Raw genomic sequence first — 23,311 nt, 5'->3', positions numbered from 1 at the left:
GTTTGTTGACTTGGCTTTCGAAGACCTTAGATAGGCAGGGCAGGATGGATATAGGTCTGTAACAGTTTGGGTCCAGGGTGTCTCCCCCTTTGAAGAGGGGGATGACTGCGGCAGCTTTCCAATCCTTGGGGATCTCAGACGAGATGAAAGAGAGGTTGAACAGGCTGGTAATAGGGGTTGCGACAATGGTGGCAGATAGTTTCAGAAATAGAGGGTCCAGATTGTCAAGCCCAGCTGATTTGTACGGGTCCAGGTTTTGCAGCTCTTTCAGAACATCTGCTATCTGGATTTGGGTAAAGGAGAACCTGGAGAGGCTTGGGCGAGGAGCTGCGGGGGGGGCGGAGCTGTTGGCCGAGGTTGAAGGAGGGAGGCTATATACAGGAGAGAGGCTATATACAGGAGAGAGGCTATATACAGGAGAGAGGCTATATACAGGAGAGAGGCTATATACAGGAGAGAGGCTATATAAAGTAGAGGGGCTGTATACAGTAGAGAGGTTGTATACAGTAGAGAGGTTGTATACAGTAGAGAGGCTATATACAGTAGAGAGGCTATATACAGTAGAGAGGCTATATACACGGTTAGTCGGGCTGTTTGACCTAGTCGTCTTGGTCCCCTTATAGGGCTTCCAACAAGCTGTGTCACTGCTGCTCATCAGGATGTACCACAACGTTTCCTTTTGAAATCTAACTGGTTCCCGTTTGTCCCTTTTTGTATAGGAACAGCCAAGGATAAGAACCAGCGTCTGGACAGATACAAGGAGATCATCCGTAGTTTACCTAGAGTCAACCGGACTACCCTGGCTGCTCTCATCAGCCACCTCTACAGGTCATTATACCCTCAGTGTTAACAGGTCTCTCATCAGCCACCTCTACAGGTCATTATACCCTCAGTGTTAACAGGTCTCTCATCAGCCACCTCTACAGGTCATTATACCCTCAGTGTTAACAGGTCTCTCATCAGCCACCTCTACAGGTCATTATACCCTCAGTGTTAACAGGTCTCTCATCAGCCACCTCTACAGGTCATTATACCCTCAGTGTTAACAGGACTCTCATCAGCCACTTCTACAGAGCCTCAAACAGGACCTGTTGTAATGTTTAGACAATATCACTGGAAACTAAGCAGAGTTGGGGTCAATTCAATTTCAATTCAGTCAACTGAAATGTACATTTTCATAATTTTTCAGTCTACTTCCTGAATTAAATGAATTGACCCAAACCCTGAACAGTACCATTTATCCTACTTCGACAACCTTACTGCCAAGTTGTCAACTTTTTGCCATTATTTGTTCTCTCTCTGTCTCTGTCTCTCTCGGTCTCTCTGCCTCTCTCTCTCTGCCTCTCTCTCTGCCTCTCTCTCTGCCTCTCTCTCTCTGCCTCTCTCTCTCTGCCTCTCTCTCTCTGCCTCTCTCTCTCTCTCTCTCTCTCTCTCTCTCTCTCTCTCTCTCTGCCTCTCTCTCTCTCTCTCTCTCTCTGCCTCTCTCTCTCTCTCTCTCTCTGCCTCTCTCTCTGTCTCTCTGTGTCTCTGTCTCTCTCTGTGTCTCTGTCTCTCTCTCTGCCTCTGTCTCTCTCTCTGTGTCTCTCTCTGTCTCTGTCTCTCTCTGTCTCTGTCTCTGTCTCTGTCTCTGTCTCTGTCTCTGTCTCTGTCTCTGTCTCTCTCTCTCTCTCTCTCTCTCTCTCTCTCTCTCTCTCTCTCTCTCTGTCTCTCTCTCTCTCTCTCTCTCTCTCTCTCTCTCTCTCTCTCTCTCTCTCTCTCTCTCTCTCTCTCTCTCTCTCTCTCTCTCTCTCTCTCTCTCTCTCTCTCTCTGTCTCTCTCTCTCTCTCTCTCTCTGTCTCTCTCTCTCTGTCTCTCTCTGTCTCTCTCTCTCTGTCTCTCTCTGTCTCTCTCTGTCTCTCTCTGTCTCTCTCTGTCTCTGTCTGTCGGTCCAGGGTTCAGAAGTGTGCAGACCTGAACCAGATGTGTACCAAGAACCTGTCACTGCTGTTCGCCCCCAGCCTCTTTCAGACAGACGGGAAAGGAGAACACGAGGTGAAGATCGTTGAAGACCTCATAGACAACTACCTGTATGTCTTTGATGTGAGTATAGTCGAACCAGAGAAGGTCTAAGCTCAAATGCTTCACATAGAAATCAGGGTTGTGTTCCATAGGTAGAAAGCATTTTTGAATGGATTGAAATGGGTACTACCTACCAGAATTTGTCCAATCAGAGCACAGATGTTCACATTCCACTGCAAACTGTTTTGCTACAGTGTGCCCTGCTGAACATGGCCCAGGTCAATCTGTTCTGTAATCTAATGAATCATTAGTAAATGTTTAACTGTGTTTGTTCAGATTGATGAGGAGCAACAGACCCAGATAGAACTGGAGCTCAGCCTCATCACCACCTGGAAGGACACACAGGTACACTGTGCGAAGGATTTCTGAACCGTTTATAAAGATTTATGAAGGGTTGTAAAGGGTTATAACAGATTGGTTTGACAAACAGTTGTCTGTAATGAGTATCCTGTCTGTGCAGCTGTCCCAAGCAGGTGATCTGATCATTGAAGTGTACCTGGAGAAGAAGATGGCAGACAGCTGCATCACTCTCAAAGTAAGTGGAGACAGGTTATCTTCTCATTTTATTTCATGACAGGTGCTGTTGTTATTTAGCCACATGGTGATGCCCCCCCCCCCCCCCCCCCAGCTCACCAATCAATTCTACATGTCATTAACATAAAGCTACTGGGGAATCCAACCAAAGCCATATGGACATTATCCCACCCCTGCTTAGCCACTGTTGACTTAAAAAAGCAAAAAAAAGCCAATTCATTTCCAACGACATTGCACCGTCTGTTTGTTTGGTGCGCACGTTTGTCTAGCACTCTGTATGTAGCCAGTTAGCGACGCTTATGATAACCTTCTTGTGGGTAGACAAAAACCTTTACCCCCCCCCCCCCCCCCCCCCCCCAAAAAAAAACTTCTCATTTAAATGCAAAGTAGTTTTACCCAACAAAACTAAAGGGAAAGAGGGATACCTAGTCAATTGTACAACTGAATGCCTTCAACTGAAATGTGTCTTCAACTATACCGTGATTATTTGTATCAATTGGGTGGAGATTGTTCTGCCTTGGCACGTGCTGCAGCAGTAGACCTAACGGCAGAAACATCACGAGTCTGACACATTCCTTTCTTGCTAGATGCGCAGTTGAAGGGGAATTACACTTAAACATTTTTATTAGTTTTTTATTCCAGACCTTTACGGTGTCTGGTTCTGTGTAGCTATCTCTTTACGGTGTCTGGTTCTGTGTAGCTATCTCTTTACGGTGTCTGGTTCTGTGTAGCTATCTCTTTACGGTGTCTGGTTCTGTGTAGCTATCTCTTTACGGTGTCTGGTTTTGTGTAGCTATCTCTTTACGGTGTCTGGTTCTGTGTAGCTATCTCTTTACGGTGTCTGGTTCTCTGTAGCTATCTCTTTACGGTGTCTGGTTCTCTGGAGCTATCTCTTTGGTGTCAGGTTCTCTGGAGCTATCTCTTTGCCGTCTGGTTCTCTGGAGCTATCTCTTTGCCGTCTGGTTCTCTGTAGGTATCTCCAACCATGGGTGCTGAGGAGTTGACTAACCAGGTCCTGTACATGAGGAATGTCCCAGCAGGGGAGAAGGACGTGTGGCTGACGTTCGAGGCCATATATGAAGGACAACTGGGTAAGTTGCATTATATTACCATCTCTCTGACTGGGTGAGGAGCAGTATATTACCATCTCTCTGACTGGGTGAGGGAGCATTATATTACTATATCTGACTGGGAAATACTATAGAAAGTCTAAAAACATCTTGAAATAGCATTTAGTTCTAATAACTAAACTACCACTGTAAAAAAAAAAAAAAAAGTGAAACTATACAGTATCATGTCATTCTGTGAAATACAAGTAGAATACAACTGGACTGTGAGAAAGTCTTCATGTTTCAAAGAGAAGCTATCCCAGAATGGTTGTTTATATTCGGTAGAGCGCCCCCTACACCCCAAAGAGAAGCTATCCCAGAATGGTTGTTTATATAATGTTTCTTCTGCAGAGCGCCCCCTACACCCCAAAGAGAAGGTGCTGGAGCAGGCTCTACAGTGGTGTAAAATGGCTGATCCTAGTTCAGCTTACCTGGTGGTGAAGAGAGTTCCCAGAGGAGAGGGCATCAACATCCTCACTGGTAAATACTGCACAACACAGAGAAAGAACAAGCTATTGAGCTGTATCTATAGAAACAATCACAATCAAAAATAATAAATAATTTGATTGTCGATTTTTGATTTTGCTCAATTTCTTGTTGCTCTTACTTTCATACGTGACATATTTTATTCATGTTTTGTCATTGTTATACACAGTGTGATTTTCTATTCACAGCCTACAAGAGTGAGATCATGAAAATGGGAGTTCTGAAGTGTCGTGAAGATCCTCCCAAACTCCTCCACGGAAAAGTCTTTCAGGAACACACCTTTCAGATCAAAGACCACAAGCTGCTACTGCTGAGGGACAAAAAGGTATTTCTGCTCTCACGTCACGGTCACATCTTGGTCATCTGCACTATTTTGGACCCGATGTAAGTTATCGCAGGTGGAGCTGTGATTTGTCAGTTTATTGTCTGTCCTATACATCTTTTCTTACTGTACAATATGTCTGTGATTTCAGAGCATCAAGCCGGAAAAGGAATGGCCTCTGAAGTCTATGAAGATCTACATGGGAATTCGAAAGAAGCTGAAACCCCCAACTAGATGGGGCTTTACTCTCATGATGGAAAAACAGCAACTGTTAGTGTTCACTCGCTACACATTATTTTGGTCATTGCAAAGGATGTCTGGAAAATATTCAATACAACTTTTATTGGATAAGAGTGAAACATTATATGTTTATTGGACATACAATGTTTTCTCAAGTATTTGAAATTCGTCGTTGAGTTCCTCATTGTTTACTGTAGTGACTGGTTTTGCATGATATCAGATGTGATGATATGATGTAAGTGAACTACATTGTTTTTGGAGGGAGGCTGGAATGTCTTGTTTAAGATCTGCCTCTCCCCTCCCCTTTAAATGACATCTCCTTCCCCTCCCCTTTAAATGACATCTCCTTCCCCTCCCCTTTTTTAAGAGTCAATCGCTGCTTTTGTGTTTTTGTGTCTCCCAGGTACCTTTGTTGCTTTTGTGAGTCCGACCTATGGGACTGGGTCACCAATTTCCTCAAAGCACAGGTATGCTGTGGAGCCTAGTTCCCCTCCCTGGCTTGTGTTGCATCACTTTTACATGATTTAGAGTTTGCTTTCCCCCATATTCTTTGGGGTATAACACCTACGATTTAGATTTGTACTTTTGTCTGTTTAATTTGATCCATTTGATTCTGTTTTTGAGTCATTTCTATTCACTTGATTGCTTCTAACAGAATGATGACCCCCGACCTCCGGTGTTGAGGCGTCACTCTTCCTCAGACATCTCCAAACAGAAGTTTGGGACCATGCCTCTAATACCAATCAGAGGGGACGGACACGAGAGCAACTCTACCATGCTGTCGGCCAATCAGACTCTGGTACGTTCCAACTGTACCATGCTGTCAGCCAATCGGACTCGGTTATGGTTCTGCAGGAGACAACCACCCACACCCTCTACCTACCCTATACTTTTAAGCCTGTCACACGCTTCCCAGTTGAAATAGTTTGCACATATATTATGATGACACTTTTGGTGGTTGTGGGTAAAAAATATTTGATATTTTTGTTCGTTTTGGTGTGGCAGTTTTTTCGGCTGTTCATGCACACTACATTTTTTTTAAACTTCGGTAGCCGAAAAGTCTACGCCTCTTTGTCTGTGATTGGTCAACAGTACTGCTCCTAGTAGGAGCGGGAACAATGGATGGGATTCTTAATGACGTGTTTGTCGTCATCCAATGAGAGACAACTAGTTTTCATGCATATTTCTTCACATGAGAAATACTGCACCATCTTAGTCAGATGTTAAATTGGTAAAACGTCAATTATGTTGAGTAAGTGTATAATGGCTATGTTTTTGCTATGGCATCTCAAGAGGGACAAACAGTATTATTGCCGCTTTTTTTCTTGTTTTTCAAACAAAGTTTTTTTTTTTAAGGGAGTTTTCAAGGTACAGACGTTCACTCTGGGGAGACAGTCTGGGGAGACTTTAGCTAACCGAACCTAGTCTGGGGAGACTTTAGCTAACCGAACCTAGTCTGGGGAGACTTTAGCTAACCGAACCTAGTCTGGGGAGACTTTAGCTAACCGAACCTAGTCTGGGGAGACTTTAGCTAGCCTGAACCTAGTCTGGGGAGACTTTAGCTAACCGAACCTAGTCTGGGGAGACTTTAGCTAACCGAACCTAGTCTGGGGAGACTTTAGCTAACCGAACCTAGTCTGGGGAGACTTTAGCTAACCGAACCTAGTCTGGGGAGACTTTAGCTAACCGAACCTAGTCTGGGGAGACTTTAGCTAACCGAACCTAGTCTGGGGAGACTTTAGCTAACCGAACCTAGTCTGGGGAGACTTTAGCTAACCTGAACCTAGTCTGGGGAGACTTTAGCTAACCGAACCTAGTCTGGGGAGACTTTAGCTAACCGAACCTAGTCTGGGGAGACTTTAGCTAACCGAACCTAGTCTGGGGAGACTTTAGCTAACCGAACCTAGTCTGGGGAGACTTTAGCTAACCGAACCTAGTCTGGGGAGACTTTAGCTAACCGAACCTAGTCTGGGGAGACTTTAGCTAACCGAACCTAGTCTGGGGAGACTTTAGCTAACCTGAACCTAGTCTGGGGAGACATTAGCTAACCGAACCTAGTCTGGGGAGACTTTAGCTAACCGAACCTAGTCTGGGGAGACTTTAGCTAACCGAACCTAGTCTGGGGAGACTTTAGCTAACCGAACCTAGTCTGGGGAGACTTTAGCTAACCTGAACCTAGTCTGGGGAGACTTTAGCTAACCTGAACCTAGTCTGGGGAGACTTTAGCTAACCGAACCTAGTCTGGGGAGACTTTAGCTAACCGAACCTAGTCTGGGGAGACTTTAGCTAACCTGAACCTAGTCTGGGGAGACTTTAGCTAACCGAACCTAGTCTGGGGAGACTTTAGCTAACCGAACCTAGTCTGGGGAGACTAAAGCTAACCGAACCTAGTCTGGGGAGACTTTAGCTAACCGAACCTAGTCTGGGGAGACTTTAGCTAACCGAACCTAGTCTGGGGAGACTTTAGCTAACCGAACCTAGTCTGGGGAGACTTTAGCTAACCGAACCTAGTCTGGGGAGACTTTAGCTAACCGAACCTAGTCTGGGGAGACTTTAGCTAACCGAACCTAGTCTGGGGAGACTTTAGCTAACCTGAACCTAGTCTGGGGAGACATTAGCTAACCGAACCTAGTCTGGGGAGACTTTAGCTAACCGAACCTAGTCTGGGGAGACTTTAGCTAACCGAACCTAGTCTGGGGAGACTTTAGCTAACCTGAACCTAGTCTGGGGAGACTTTAGCTAACCTGAACCTAGTCTGGGGAGACTTTAGCTAACCGAACCTAGTCTGGGGAGACTTTAGCTAACCGAACCTAGTCTGGGGAGACTTTAGCTAACCGAACCTAGTCTGGGGAGACTTTAGCTAACCGAACCTAGTCTGGGGAGACTTTAGCTAACCGAACCTAGTCTGGGGAGACTTTAGCTAACCGAACCTAGTCTGGGGAGACTTTAGCTAACCTGAACCTAGTCTGGGGAGACTTTAGCTAACCGAACCTAGTCTGGGGAGACTTTAGCTAACCGAACCTAGTCTGGGGAGACTTTAGCTAACCGAACCTAGTCTGGGGAGACTTTAGCTAACCGAACCTAGTCTGGGGAGACTTTAGCTAACCGAACCTAGTCTGGGGAGACTTTAGCTAACCGAACCTAGTCTGGGGAGACTTTAGCTAACCGAACCTAGTCTGGGGAGACTTTAGCTAACCGAACCTAGTCTGGGGAGACTTTAGCTAACCGAACCTAGTCTGGGAAGACTTTAGCTAACCGAACCTAGTCTGGGGAGACTTTAGCTAACCGAACCTAGTCTGGGGAGACTTTAGCTAACCGAACCTAGTCTGGGGAGACTTTAGCTAACCGAACCTAGTCTGGGAAGACTTTAGCTAACCGAACCTAGTCTGGGAAGACTTTAGCTAACCGAACCTAGTCTGGGGAGACTTTAGCTAACCGAACCTAGTCTGGGGAGACTTTAGCTAACCGAACCTAGTCTGGGGAGACTTTAGCTAACCGAACCTAGTCTGGGGAGACTTTAGCTAACCGAACCTAGTCTGGGGAGACTTTAGCTAACCGAACCTAGTCTGGGGAGACTTTAGCTAACCTGAACCTAGTCTGGGGAGACTTTAGCTAACCGAACCTAGTCTGGGGAGACTTTAGCTAACCGAACCTAGTCTGGGGAGACTTTAGCTAACCGAACCTAGTCTGGGGAGACTTTAGCTAACCGAACCTAGTCTGGGGAGACTTTAGCTAACCGAACCTAGTCTGGGGAGACTTTAGCTAACCGATCCTAGTCTGGGGAGACTTTAGCTAACCGAACCTAGTCTGGGAAGACTTTAGCTAACCGAACCTAGTCTGGGAAGACTTTAGCTAACCGAACCTAGTCTGGGAAGACTTTAGCTAACCGAACCTAGTCTGGGAAGACTTTAGCTAACCGAACCTAGTCTGGGGAGACTTTAGTTAACCGAACCTAGTCTGGGGAGACTTTAGCTAACCGAACATAGTCTGGGGGAGCCTTTTGATACATCAGTACCACTAATTTTTAACTTTGAGAAGATTCCGTTAACCCAAGTTGTGTACTTCACACACAAAGCTAGTTTTTATTTTTGTATCACTCCTTTCTGTAACCCTTTGGTGTCCAGTATGTTTCTTATTCCTTATACTTCAGTATCCCCCAAATGCTATCCCTTTACTGTATAGTATTCACTATGGACCAGTTTCCCTGACACAGATTAAGACTAGTTCTGGACTGAACAGCAAGTCAAAGTGTCATTTTGGAGTCCAGTAATGGGCTTAATCTGGGTCAGGGAAACTGTCTCTGCGTGTCTGTATCTCACGGGGTTGTACTGGTGTCCTTCTGTCTGTTCTCTGCAGCGAAAGCTTCACGCCAGAAGGACACTCTCCATGTTTTTTGTAAGTATACACACCCTGGTGCTCTGTCATTTCAATGTTGCATGTTTATGTTACATGCTGTTTTGAATGTTCATGCTTACCTTTTATTCTGTGTGGCTCAGTTGGTAGACCATGGCGCTTCAAACATCGGGGTTGTGTGTTTGCTTCCCACGGGGGACCGGTATGAAAATATATGCACTGACTACTATAAGTTGCTCTAGATAAGACCGTCTGCTAGATGACTAAAATGTCAAATATATACAGTATAAATGTGGACTTCTCTGCTCATCTAACAAGAAGGATGAGAATGGGATGTTTATTTTGAAGGTTGCTATTGGATTTATTTAACGTTCTCCTAACTTCCCTAACTAACAGTTCTCCAAAGCACCTCTCTATCTGTGTAAAGAAATTCCCTTGGTTTATACAGGGACTATATCTGACTCAGCCACACCTCCACTTCCTGACAGAAGCCCTGACTTCCTGGTTTTAGAGCATCAGGATGTTGATGTTTGAAGTGTAGACAACAGGATGGACTGGGAGGAGATATTGTTCTCCAGTATTGTTCTGGTTCTGTGGCCCTTTGCCTTGAGGGGGAGGCCTGAGAGGCTTAGTGAAGTACCTTCTTGTGTTTTACAGAACACAGTCTGCTGTGTCTATTAGTCTACTGGTGTACCTACTGGAACTAGCCCAGCCCCAGCCCCAAATGCATTTACAAGGGAATTGTTTTGCTTGAATTTTTCTTTTGTCCCTCTGCGTTTTGAGTAATTGTCTTGAGGTTGTTGCTGAGGCGCTAGAACAATGGCCAGACCTTAATAAGAGGAAGTCTATTGTTTTCTAAAGTAGTTGTCAAAGAAGGGCAACTCCCTTCCATGTTTGTCTCATTTAAATGAACCACACGTGTTTCTTTGTCACTGTAATGGCAGATCATCTCCTTAATACCTACCTAAAGTTCCTAACAGATAGCTACTTCTCAACCCCCTTATTATTATAATAGCTCTACTTCTGCTTTTGCCTCAGGCCTCCCAGTTCTTTACATAGTGTATAATCAAACATACAAATAACTCTGGGATGGGTTCAAATTCTAATTCCCTCCGTTCCCCCCCCTACCCCAACCTCCACCCAGCCCATGAAGGTGCAGCAGGACTCGTTCGCGGAGCGTCCAGAGAGTACAGAGCCAGAACCCCCAGAGCCTCTGTATGAGGAAGTAGGAGACTTCGGCCTGCAGGTCCTCAAGTCCCTGGAGACCAGCTTCCTCTCCAATAACACCTCAGAGACCCAGGTCCCTCTGGGCCCACGGAAGACCTGCTCCCTGGACCGCATGATCGGCCTCAACCTGGTGCACTCTCTGGGGCCGGGAGGGGAGGGTCTGCTGCCCCCTGCTGGTTCTCTGGATACCCTGGTCCTGGGTGGAGGAGGGGACCTCCAGGAGTCTCCCCAGCCAGCGCCAAGGAGGAGGCAGCAGCACAGGCCCTGTACCCCCTCTCAGGAGCTGCTCCTCCAGGAACTGTCCTCCGTCTTCACCAAAAAAACAGAGAAGGAGGAGAAACTGCCAGGAGAGAAGAACGTAATCTGAGGAGAGGAAGAGATGTGTGCACATGTATTGTAGACTATTAGACTGTATTGTAGCCCAGACAGACAGAATACTGTAATAGCATGGGCGTATGGACACAACCCATTTGTTTGGGTGGTGTGTCAAAAATACATGATCAGATATGAATAAGCATTTACTTATGTTTTATCCTACAAACTACTTACTGTTCTGCTATCACTGTATGTATGTACAGATCCGTTTTATATTGAAAGATGCCTTTTTGGATTATAACGACCTTGCTAATTGCTTTAGCTATGAACTACGTTTTCGTACTTGTTTTTTTGAATTGTTTACTAAACGACAGAGGGAGAGGAGAAATGGATGCTTCTCTCATCAGGCATGTCTGGTGGTGATGCATTAGGCATTAAACGATTATTTTTGCTAGTATTAAACGACTGGACTTTAAATATAAATGTGTTACAGTCTCTGTATGTAATAATTTATTTTTCAATAATATTTTATCAACTTTTTTTTGTAAAAGCTGTGAAAGTAAGAAAAGGAGAGCTTTGCTTCTAGAAGCTACACTATCTAGCCAGTAGGTGGCAGTATGCACTATCTCCTAGACAGCCACAGATAACCCCATGTGTTGCTACACTATCTGGCCAGAAGGTGGCAGTATGCACTATCTCCTAGACAGCCACAGATAACCCAGTGTGTTGCTACACTATCTCCTAGACAGCCACAGATAACCCCATGTGTTGCTACACTATCTGGCCAGAAGGTGGCAGTATATGCACGATCTCCTAGACAGCCACAGATAACCCCGTGTGTTGCTACACTATCTGGCCAGAAGGTGGCAGTATACACTATCTCCTAGACAGCCACAGATAACCCCGTGTGTTGCTACACTATCTGGCCAGAAGGTGGCAGTATGCACTATCTCCTAGACAGCCACAGATAACCCCGTGTGTTGCTACACTATCTGGCCAGAAGGTGGCAGTATACACTCACTATCCTTTATATAGTACAAATGGATCCTTTGTTTTATTCACCGTTGCACAACCACTGTCTGATGTGAATAAAGCCAAATATAACGATTGTTAGTGGCACTACATCTGAATATTCTGAATTCATGTATACACTTCCAAGTCTAATGCTTTTTCATCAGTCTAAATAGACAATAATATATTCCAATTGGACTGCCTTTGCCAAGTGTGTTATAATGCATTTGCCTGCATTGTCGTCCATTAGTCATTATTCACAACTTACTGTAAATAGTGTACATTCTTCTGTATGCTTATACCACTTCAATATTCATAATGCAGTATTTTACGTTGCTACATGAAGGACTATATTAAATGTGATATTTTTGTTTTATGATGTGTCCAATTTCTTAATTTTCAACTGTTTTTAAGGGTTGAGAATTTGACTCTCATTTTACATTATTTGTAATAGATGAGAAAAAAATAAGAAACCCGCACACTGCTCTTTTAATATATCATGGTCCAAACATACCAAGACAGTCGTGAAGAGGGCACAACAAAACCTTTTCCCCCTCAGGAGGCTGAAAAGATTTGGCATGGGTTCTCAGATCCTCAAAAGGTTCTACAGCTGCACCATCGAGAGCATCCTGACCGGTTGCATCACCGCCTGGTATGGCAACTGCTCTGCATCTGACCGTAAGGCGCTACAGAAGGTAGTGCGTACGACCCAGTACATCACTGGGGCCAAGCTTCCTGCCATCCACGACCTCTACACCTCTACACTTATTTTCCACCATAATTTGCAAATAAATTAATAAAAAATCCTACAATGTGTTTTTCTGGATTTTTTTCTCATTTTGTCTGTCATCGTTGAAGTGTACCTATGATGAAAATTACAGGCCTCTCTCAGCTTTTTAAGTGGGAGAACTTGCACAATTGGTGGCTGACTAAATACTTTTTTGCCCCACTGTAGCTCAGATGTACGAGTGCCTTTTTAAAAATGTTACATTATTTGTATATGCAATTAGAGTGTGAAGTAGCACAGAGCTAGTGTCTGAGTAAGTGACGTTTAAATGTTTTGTCATGGTTCTTTCGTTACCTGGTGGTCTTCTGTCTTCTTACTGCCTTGATGGTGACACCTCGTGCTAAAGAATCACCATTCTCTGTTTATCCTCTTTGTCCAATCAGATTCCTTTTTTTTAAAGTCAGACTTTGTTTTTAGTGGTTTGTTTTAATCTAGCATGGGGTCTAGATTAAAGAGCAACGAATGACAAAGGACACCAGGAATAGGAGATGAGTTTAACAAGTGCCTGTTGTCATCTGTACATTGTCAGTTTGTTTCTTCTTCTACTCTGACCTGAGAAGCCTTTTCAAACCTGAGACAGATCTATATTTAGAAACATGTTCAACAAATAACCAGGTAGTGCAGAAGGCTTCCCTCATCAGTCCTCCTCCTCCTCCTCCTCCGCAGAAGGCTTCCCTCATCAGTCCTCCTCCTCCTCCTCCTCCGCAGAAGACTTCCCTCATCAGTTCTCCTCCTCCTCCTCCGCAGAAGGCTTCCCTCATCAGTTCTCCTCCTCCTCCTCCTCCTCCTCCGCAGAAGGCTTCCCTCATCAGTCCTCCTCCTCCTCCTCCTCCGCAGAAGGCTTCCCTCATCAGTTCTCCTCCTCCTCCTCCGCAGAAGGCTTCCCTCATCAGTTCTCCTCCTCCTCCTCCTCCTCCGCAGAAGGCTTCCCTCATCAGTCCTCCTCCTCCTCCTCCGCAGAAGGCTTCCCTCATCAGTTCTCCTCCTCCTCCGCAGAAGGCTTCCCTCATCAGTCCTCCTCCTCCTCCGCAGAAGGCTTCCCTCATCAGTCCTCCTCCTCCTCCTCCTCCTCCTCCTCCTCCTCCTCACGGTCAATGATTGTGGGTTTTAAAAAATACCTAATGAACGGTACACTTTATTACTTGTTGCCAAACGGTCATTTTCTACTGTTATAAAATCTTTAATTACAACTTCCATCTCTGACACCAGTTTGTTCCAGTTGGAATAGATGCAGTCAAAAAGACTATCCCTCCCTGATGTCGAAGCTTCTACCACTCTCCCCTTCTATCTACCACTCTCCCCTTCTATCTACCACTCTCCCCTTCTATCTACCACTCTCCCCTTCTATCTACCACTCTCCCCTTCTATCTACCACTCTCCCCCACTCTCCCCTTCTATCTGCCACTCTCCCCTTCTATCTGCCACTCTCCCCCACTCTCCCCTTCTATCTGCCACTCTCCCCTTCTATCTACCACTCTCCCCTTCTATCTACCACTCTCCCCTTCTATCTGCCACTCTCCCCCACTCTCCCCTTCTATCTGCCACTCTCCCCTTCTATCTACCACTCTCCCCTTCTATCTACCACTCTCCCCTTCCATCTGCCACTCTCCCCTTCTATCTGCCACTCTCCCCCACTCTCCCCTTCTATCTGCCACTCTCCCTTCCTATCTGCCACTCTCCCCTTCTATCTGCCACTCTCCCCTTTCTATCTACCACTCTCCCCTTCTATCTACCACTCTCCCCTTCTATCTACCACTCTCCCCTTCTATCTACCACTCTCCCCCACTCTCCCCTTCTATCTGCCACTCTCCCCTTCTATCTACCACTCTCCCCTTCTATCTACCACTCTCCCCTTCTATCTGCCACTCTCCCCCACTCTCCCCCTCTATCTGCCACTCTCCCCTTCTATCTACCACTCTCCCCTTCTATCTACCAACTCTCCCCTTCCATCTGCCACTCTCCCCTTCTATCTGCCACTCTCCCCCACTCTCCCCCTTCTATCTGCCACTCTCCCCTTCTATCTGCCACTCTCCCCCTTCTATCTGCCACTCTCCCCTTCTATCTGCCACTCTCCCCTCTATCTGCCACTCTCCCCTTCTATCTGCCACTCTCCCCCTTCTATCTACCACTCTCCCCTTCTATCTACCAACTCTCCCCTTCTATCTGCCACTCTCCCATTCTATCGTCACTCTCCCTTCTACCACTCTCCCTTCTATTCTACCACTCTCCCCTTCTATCTGCCACTCTCCCCTCTCCATCTGCCACTCTCCCTTCTATCTACCACTCTCCCCTTCTATCTGCCACTCTCCCCTTCCATCTGCCACTCTCCCCTTCTATCTACCACTCTCCCCTTCTATCTGCCACTCTCCCCCTTCTATCTGCCACTCTCCCCCACTCTCCCCTTCTATCTGCCACTCTCCCCTTCTATCTGCCACTCTCCCCTTCTATCTGCCACTCTCCCCTTCTATCTACCACTCTCCCCCACTCTCCCCTTCCATCTGCCACTCTCCCCTTCTATCTACCAACTCTCCCCTTCTATCTGCCACTCTCCCCTTCCATCTGCCACTCTCCCTTCCATCTGCCACTCTCCCCTTCTATCTGCCACTCTCCCCTTCTATCTGCCACTCTCCCCACTCTCCCCTTCCATCTGCCACTCTCCCCTTCCATCTGCCACTCTCCCCTTCCATCTGCCACTCTCCCCTTCCATCTGCCACTCTCCCCTTCTATCTGCCACTCTCCCCTTCTATCTGCCACTCTCCCCCACTCTCCCCTTCCATCTGCCACTCTCCCCTTCTATCTGCCACTCTCCCCCACTCTCCCCTTCTATCTGCCACTCTCCCCCACTATCTGCCACTCTCCCCTTCTCTCTGCCACTCTCCCCCACTATCTGCCACTCTCCCCTTCTATCTGCCACTCTCCCCCACTATCTGCCACTCTCCCCTTCTATCTGCCACTCTCCCCTTCTATCTGCCACTCGCCCCTTCTATCTGCCACTCTCCCCTTCTATCTGCCACTCTCCCCTTCTATCTGCCACTCTCCCCTTCTATCTGCCACTCTCCCCTTCTATCTGCCACTCTCCCCTTCTATCTGCCACTCTCCCCTTCTATCTGCCACTCTCCCCTTCTCCAGGGGTGGACTCAGTGATTTGGAGGCCCCGGTCAGAGGCCAGTCTGAGTCCCCCCTCACCCCTCCTATGTGTGTGCACAACATTTTGTTATCGGTTTTATATTAATGACACGTAATTTAACTGTACAAATGTGTTACCTTTTAATGTGCCATGCGCACAACCAGTCACGTTGTCATCGGATTGTCAAGACATAACCTACTCTTTCAACTGTTATCTTTGCACGTTCACCCAAAGTAATTCTGTCATCTGAACAGTGCACTGTGCAACCCGTCAACTTGCCTTAGTTTCAGCCACCTGCAAATGTATCTCACCAGAGAAAGCATTGGAGAGAGTGAAACAGTGCCCTTGTGTCTTACTATCATCTGTAGCCTATGTATCTGATGACACGCCATACTCTTATTGGACAGAAAGCATCAGGACAGACATGTCCTCTGCCGTCATGGCGATGGCAGTATTATCAGCAGCACCTGTCTAAAGAAATGCTTTAATTTAAGTCATTTTTCTGTTCAAATTAAATCCTCTTTATTTTTTATTTTCTTTGCCCACGCTAAAAGCACCTCATTGCTACCTGAAGTGGAACATGGGGGGGGGGGGGGGGGGCCTTGATGATGTGAGACCTGAGGCAGTTGCCTCTCCTGTCTAATAGTAAGTCCGCCACTCCCCTTCTCTCCCTTCCTCTCCTTTCCTCTCCTCTTCTCTCCCTTCCTCTCCTCTCCTCTCCTCTTCTCTCCTTTCCTCTCCTCTCCTCTTCTCTCCCCCTTCTCTCCTTTCCTCTCCTCTTCTCTCCCCCTTCTCTCCCTTCCTCTCCTTTCCTCTCCTTTCCTCTCCTCTTCTCTCCCCTTCTCTCCCCTCCTCTCCTCTTCTCTCCCCTTCTCTCCTCTTCTCTCCCTTCCTCTCCTCTTCTCTCCCCTCCTCTCCCCTTCTCTCCCCTTCTCTCTTAACCAGTAGCTTTCAGATGCAAAATAAGCAGACATATGGAGAGGAGGGCTTTCTCCGGCCCTCCTAAAGTTTCAGATTGTATGACAAATCACGTCCCCCTGCCCCCCCCCCAACCCCACACAGACTCAGCAGACAACAGCTTCATTAGAGTGAAAGAGGGAGTTTTTGCAGCTTTGTCGAGTCAAGCTCAGACCCTTTCCCCTTCTCAATTACTCCATTGTTGGCACCGGCTTCAAGTTATTGCACTCCAAACCATATGGCTCAGTCGAGGCGCCACAAGTGATGCCATCTCTGCATCAGAACCTTACCAGAGAAGTCCAGTTCAGGGTCCTAGACAGGCTAGCACCAAGAGTTGTGGTATAGAAACATATAGGAATATAGTCAACCATTGTCAACATACAGGGAACGGTCAAATGTAACATAACGGTTGAAACTCCAAAAATGTATTTTAATACTGTTCTTACTATATTATAACCATGATCAGCATTATTATTCAGATGAATCATATGAAGTCATGTAAAAGGTGATAACACACCATTCAACTAGAATCCTACCATAATAAACTGCTGTTAAATAACAGAAAGCCGTCTCCTGGGTGTACAGCACATAGACGTGGTGTTGCCAACAGCTCTAGGGACCCACATCCCTTCCAGGGGCCTATGGCCATACGGTGGTGTTTACTCTGCTGATGAGGTCAGGTTCTACATCACAGTAAAGTATTGCTGTATATTTGTTCTTCTTTTAACACTGTTTAAACCTGCAGCAAACCGTTTCCTCAATCTGCTCAATCGTTGCCATGGATCTTTAGAATTAGAACGCGTTTAGAGACACCATGCTCACTGTGGACCCTAATTCAGGGTAAACTAGAGGTAAATTATGCATTTGTGTAAATACATGAAGACAAGTGAATAGGATTTGTATTTAGACCAGAACATGTGATTGATAGCAGCAGGTTCACGAACTGCGGCAGTCTAGAAACCGCTTCACAGTGAGGCCACGCCATTAGCATTCAGACTACCCTAAATGAGATTCCATCACATTATAATAATAGCACCTGTTTGGAAATCTAATTGTGCTAAGATGTTACCAAATCAAAACAGACGGGTATCACAGATAGAAGCATAATTGAGGGATGGCTGACTCTCTCGCAAAACACAAACAAGCAGGTTTATGGTTAAATGGAGGAAGGTGGGTGCATATAGATAGGCTACCCGTAGGTAAACAATAACGTCCATCCACAGACAGCATGCCCCGTTTACGTGTTCAGCATACTTGCTTTGGAAGTAGCTATATATGCTTTCATATAGACTAATACAAAATAAATATTTATTGAAACAAAAACATTTCATTTGCATAAATTGTTTTTCACTCTAATTATGGAAAATGTACACACAAAAAACAACTATTAAATGTAACGTTTGAATGATTGTGTTGGCGAAGTAGCATAACCTACAACATAATAGATTATGTGGGAGAAGGAGAATCACCAAAAACAGAATTAAACACCTATTTATTTATAACAGAGTAGTGATGAAAGACACACTACCTTGTTGTATCATAAAATAAGGCAATGTGACTAATTGGCCAATCAAAGTCAACTAATGATGTGTTAATTTGTTATGTGCACCAATCAACACTTGACCTGAAAAAAAAAAACATGATCTAGAGTTTATTCTAACATAATTGTTCTCCAGACATGTTGCATGGAAGATGTCATTCGTTTTAAGGTTAGGGACATTATCCTGCCTGATTTTTTGGAAGGGTTTGGAAGCTGTGGTTTTTCCCAGGAGAATATTCAACGTATTTAGTTTCTTTAGAAATGAACACAGTGGGAATAAAACGGAACCGAACTGTCCAAGAAACCGTGAATCCGTAGTTACAACAAATACATTTGTTTCCATCACGGTTGTAAAAGCAAAGGGAACGTTATTTAATTTTTCTCTCTTTCTGGCTAATGCCTTTAAAAGATGAAGGGGATCTTTGAGATGTGGAGAGTAGTGTCTGGGTACAATTGAAGCACTGGAGTAAGGAATGAATTACCATTGAAAAAAGTAATGGCCCTATTCTGCCCTGCGTGAGTTTTTAACAAGGAGGAAAAAAAGCTCTGCTGGCCTGGGCTCCTGCCTGAACGCCAAGGGAAGGGATTAAACAACGGATTAACATCTGAAAACTCCGTTCAGACTTTCTGACTCAAAGATCTTTTGCAGACAGTAATCGCGTTAATACCCGGGGATTAATGCTTTTGCAAAAATACTCAATTTAATTTTAATTCAGGTTGTATAAATAGATATAAAAATAAATGGAGGAATATTCCGCTAGAGAATAGAGAGAGTCTATCCCCCCACACTTCATTTGCTCTAGTGTCAATAGAGGTATTATGACCTCACCCGTATAACACCTTGCACAAGGCATGTATTTATTCCTAACTACGAGTTCAGCACCTGCCGTGTAAACGTGATATTACAGCCTACTCTTTAAATAAATCAACACGGATTCAACATAATTAATGCTATAATATTTCAAATCAAATCGAATAATACATCAAATTGATCACAGCGGTGGTCTAATAATACAATTGAATTGATTTTATTTTCTCAATTGAATAACTTTTTCGTTGTCATTTGTTTCGGCTTGAGACCCTACTTTGGTTAATTCGGTTGTTTTATTTTCTCACGTGTTTCTGCTATTGAAATGTAATCACATCTCGTGCACTTGTGGCTAATCCTGTCACAGCGTCACCCAGGCAACCTCTCTCAAGTGTGGGCAGAAAACTCTGCTTTCTCTACACCCCCGGCCGATTTGTCCTAACCGCAATACAAGCCTGGTCTCCATGCAGGCTCACGCTTCTAGTGCAAACCAACTAAGTCATATTGTAAAAATGTTATCTTTTATCACTTTATAAGAGCAATAACGTATGACCACCTACTAATGTCCTAACTAAAACCAGAATACTCCTTCCAGCTGCTCCTCGTCTTTGATGTTATTACTGACAGTTTGGTGTTGTAATAATAAAATCGATCCCAATCCCTGTCGTTTGGCACTTCCGAGCAACAGGATTGGTCTGTAAGGGTTTAACATTTTATTTACCTCATAAACCAACCTCCGGCGTGTGGCAACATCATCAATAGTCAGTGTGTCACAACGTCAGCCTTCTACTAAATCGAAATAATTATCATATAGTCAGGCCTATCGAAATAAGTCAAATATATGACGTTGACATGCACCAATTTAGTCCAGCAGATATTAAGCAGATGGGCAGGTAAATACAACGAAACGATGAGATATGGAACCGAGGAACATGCCTCAGAGACGGGCTCTTTTTTGCTCCTGCTGAGACTATTTGAATAAGAATAACGCCAATAGAGTGGCTCAGGCTGAAAAAAAGTGTGACAAAAGCCCAGAGGAGCCCGAATTTGGACGAGGGACAACGCGTATAAGGAGTGAAAAGAAGTGAGGGGAGACGCGTACAATGGAACAATTCACCTTATAATCGCTTTGATATATTATACATGGCCGAAGACTCTAAACATTGTGTAATTATTTATAAATGACTGTCCCTCTACCCTCATTATACTGCCAGCAGAAAGGCACTGCAGGTCCCTGGCCAAACTATTTCTAAATAGTGCCCCCATCCACTTTTTCAAAGGAGAGGCGAGATCCTGGACATGGAATAAATAGAATAATTAATGGATATTGGTATGCCTGTCTCATAAAGATGTCTTTAAAAACCCTTTAAAAAATTGCCCTTTGCATGCGCTAGACGTTTTTACTGCTGTGCCCTTCATGTTTTGAATGTTAATTAGCCAGGTTTGACTGTGGATTTATGGAGAAAGTTGTGAAGATGAAGTAACCTGTCCTGCTTTAGATGCTAGATAGGCTAGATAGCCTATAGCTCTAAAATACGAATGCTTATGCATGCGTGAAACATTGTGCGCAATTACGCATTACGCATTACGCACACTAGTTCAAATATGTTGGGGTGGTGGATTTCCTTATCTTTAATCAGAGTTTTTTGTGTATAAACTTGTTGAATACACTGTCTAAATGTTTGGTATACTTGTTATGTCTATCAAATTTTTCTACAGCAACTTTTGTGTTTTGTTCGATAACTTGGAAAACAGTCCCATTTTCCAACATTTACTAAATCTAATTTTCCATTTAATTTCGATGTATTGTCAATTTTTGACAAATATGGTAGTGGATATGCCTATTGCTTTTATATGTTCGATTTTAGCTGATACTCATGCAGGTTTATAGGTATATAGACCGAATCTTGGACAGAAGATAGGCTAATTTATTTTTGGAGCGTGACCTTGCCTCCGGGGCTAAGCGTTCTGTCATTTGCTCCTTTTCTTCTTTCATTTAACTTTAAAGGTTTAACTTAAAGTGGGCTTGGTCTTTGGTCCAGGGATGGATAGCAACAGTAGTGCTCGCGTGGCTGGGCAGCGGTCCCCTGCTCTCATTGGACGGTCGTGATTACAGGCACGCTTCGGAGCTCGAACAAACAACAGGCATACATTATGCTAATGAGATGGCAGTGCGGCACGGGGCAGACCTGATGCACCCCATTCATCCATCCTTCACACAAATGCCAGCGCGAGAGGGGTACGACCATTGTCTGACCAGGGTATATAAGGTATCTGAGGCCAGTCGTGTGCCAGGCTCATTCGCTCACACGAGCTGATTCAAGCGCAAGAGAAAGACACGTGCCTTGTACTCATCATACAAACTACTTTTCGGACTTTGGCTCCTTGAAAGACAACTGATACTGTACCTTCTTCAACCAGATTACTAAGGTGGGTTTCGTTCTGCTCCCAGAGTCCTTCGCCATTGCCTTGACTAGGCCTGCTTTCCAAACTTGACCATGCGCTCTTGCATTTTCAGTGTTTAACCCATTCCCTCTCCTCTTATTTCTGCAGGAAAAACATAATGTGCACCGCAATGGAGACCGTTTACTCTGACATGGACAGTTCGAGCTGCGACTACTTTACGCACGATGACGAAGACTCGTGCAGCAGCATGCACGCTTCCTCCCCGTCATCCTCGATCGGCAAGCCCGCCTCCCCTGCTAGCGACAGCCAGGGCCCGTGCGCTACCGATATGGGACAGAAGAAGAGACGCAGAGGCAGAGCGAGGAATGAAGCCACCGTGCACGTGGTGAAGAAGAACCGGCGCGTAAAGGCAAACGACCGCGAGAGAAACAGAATGCACAGCCTGAATGACGCTTTAGAGACCCTCCGGACCGTTCTACCGGCGTTCCCCGATGACAGCAAACTCACCAAGATCGAGACTCTGCGCTTCGCTCACAACTACATCTGGGCGCTCTCCGAGACCATACGCATCGCGGACATTGAACAGCGCCAAAACAAATCACGGGCTGATGCGTCTCTCTTGCTTCCCAGCCCGTGCGTGATTGACGCCCCGAGTCCGGGCAGTGATGCATGCTCCTGGAGCTCCAGCGCGTCCTCCTCTTCCTCCTCTCCGTCTTATTGCACTTCAAGCCCCAGCAGCCCAGCCACCCATGATGACTATGGATGTTTCCAGACTGATGTTCTACAGTACAGCTATCACAACTTTGTACCAGGCATGTCCTACTAACTGAACTAAAGCCTTACCACAAACTTTTGTAGACTGCGAGATTGTTACAATAGAGCGATAGCAGAATGATGACTGAATGCATTCTTCAGTTAGTCTGTTGAAAGGGGGGAAAAGGGAATGATATTATTCACTGTTTGCCTTAACCCATGTCTCTGTGGGTGTGTTTTATACAGTTTGTTTGTTTTCCTATTTTTACATTCGGATTGAACATTAATTTAATTTGGTCGACTTTTCCAAGTTGAGTATGATTGTTTTGCTATACGTTTTGTATTCTTCCAAAACATTTGCACTTTTTCCAGCGCATACGACGCCTACTAGAAGTCCACTTCACAGATCTTAACCTCAACCTCTATTACAAGAGTATTATCATTAAAAAGAAGACCGATTTGCTTTTGTAGACTGAGGTGAAAAGTCAATTTTACAATTAGTAGAGCGATAATGCAGAAAAACGAGCGTGGAAATTCAGTTTCGCCGCTCTGACAATAGAGTGAAAGGCCGTCAGAAGACAAGGAGCTGGCTTCATACATTATGGAGATTGACCCCCTGAAAACGGCAATCCTGTTCAATAGAATGACTCAATCCCAAGAAGAGGCTAGAGAGGACCCTTCTACGACGTTTTTTTATTGTATTTATTCAAGTTTCGCCTGTCATAATGTATTTTGTATATAAATAGATTTCTATTCTATTTACATGAAAAGTGTGTGAATCATTTTTCTACAAATAAAAATATAACTTTAAAAAATATATATTTCTCCGTTTTTGGACTCTTCGAATGTTTTAGTTGCTGAGAGTTGAGCACTCAAAGCGTGCTGATTATCACACTGATAAAGCGCATTGCAAGCCCCATGAACACAACAATCATTGTTTTAATACTACAAATAATAACAGGGGCAGTTAGTGTCCTCGCGTGGCCTGTTCATGAAACAAAAGGGTGTGATAATAAGATAACGGTTTTAGAGAGAGAGAGCACAGCAGGTGCATCCATCAGTTGAGGTTTTATTGCAGCTCATCACCCATGACCATCAACACTGTTGAATACATCATCTTTGGGGACTTTCTACAGACAAAATAGGAAAATATGAGATTGTTTAATGTGACCAAAAAAATCTGATAAATATTTCAGATTTTTTTGGCCACATTAACAATCTCAGAATTTCCTATTTTGTCTGTATATATATTGTAGAAAGCAGATTAAAATAAATATT

General features: G+C 44.9%; 2 protein-coding genes across 3 annotated transcripts in view; both read left to right on the top strand.

The window, feature by feature from the left end:
• Positions 1-12,031, top strand: part of LOC109910211 (arf-GAP with Rho-GAP domain, ANK repeat and PH domain-containing protein 3) — a 55,733-nt gene extending 43,702 nt beyond the window's left edge. Inside the window, exons 21-32 of one of the 2 annotated variants that reach the window (XM_031797453.1) lie at positions 720-828; positions 1,932-2,079; positions 2,335-2,403; positions 2,519-2,593; positions 3,566-3,683; positions 4,053-4,181; positions 4,376-4,512; positions 4,661-4,779; positions 5,153-5,216; positions 5,405-5,548; positions 9,106-9,144; positions 10,247-12,031. In XM_031797453.1, coding sequence (XP_031653313.1) covers positions 720-828; positions 1,932-2,079; positions 2,335-2,403; positions 2,519-2,593; positions 3,566-3,683; positions 4,053-4,181; positions 4,376-4,512; positions 4,661-4,779; positions 5,153-5,216; positions 5,405-5,548; positions 9,106-9,144; positions 10,247-10,696 — 1,601 coding nt within the window. In that variant the 3' untranslated portion in view covers positions 10,697-12,031. The remainder of the gene's footprint in view (positions 1-719; positions 829-1,931; positions 2,080-2,334; positions 2,404-2,518; positions 2,594-3,565; positions 3,684-4,052; positions 4,182-4,375; positions 4,513-4,660; positions 4,780-5,152; positions 5,217-5,404; positions 5,549-9,105; positions 9,145-10,246) is intronic. The other variant, XM_031797454.1, reaches the window with a different exon arrangement.
• A 9,052-nt stretch (positions 12,032-21,083) lies between these two features.
• On the top strand, positions 21,084-22,850 carry neurog1 (neurogenin 1). The gene is made up of 2 exons (XM_020509346.2): positions 21,084-21,304; positions 21,428-22,850. The coding sequence occupies exon 2, from the start codon at positions 21,438-21,440 to the stop codon at positions 22,104-22,106; it is 669 nt and encodes a 222-aa protein (XP_020364935.1). The 5' UTR covers positions 21,084-21,304; positions 21,428-21,437; the 3' UTR covers positions 22,107-22,850.
• Positions 22,851-23,311: the final 461 nt, after the last annotated feature.

The sequence above is a fragment of the Oncorhynchus kisutch genome, linkage group LG19, assembly GCF_002021735.2.
Source record: "Oncorhynchus kisutch isolate 150728-3 linkage group LG19, Okis_V2, whole genome shotgun sequence".
NCBI classification, from domain to species: Eukaryota; Metazoa; Chordata; class Actinopteri; order Salmoniformes; family Salmonidae; genus Oncorhynchus; species Oncorhynchus kisutch.
This window is presented reverse-complemented; position numbering and strand designations above follow the sequence as displayed.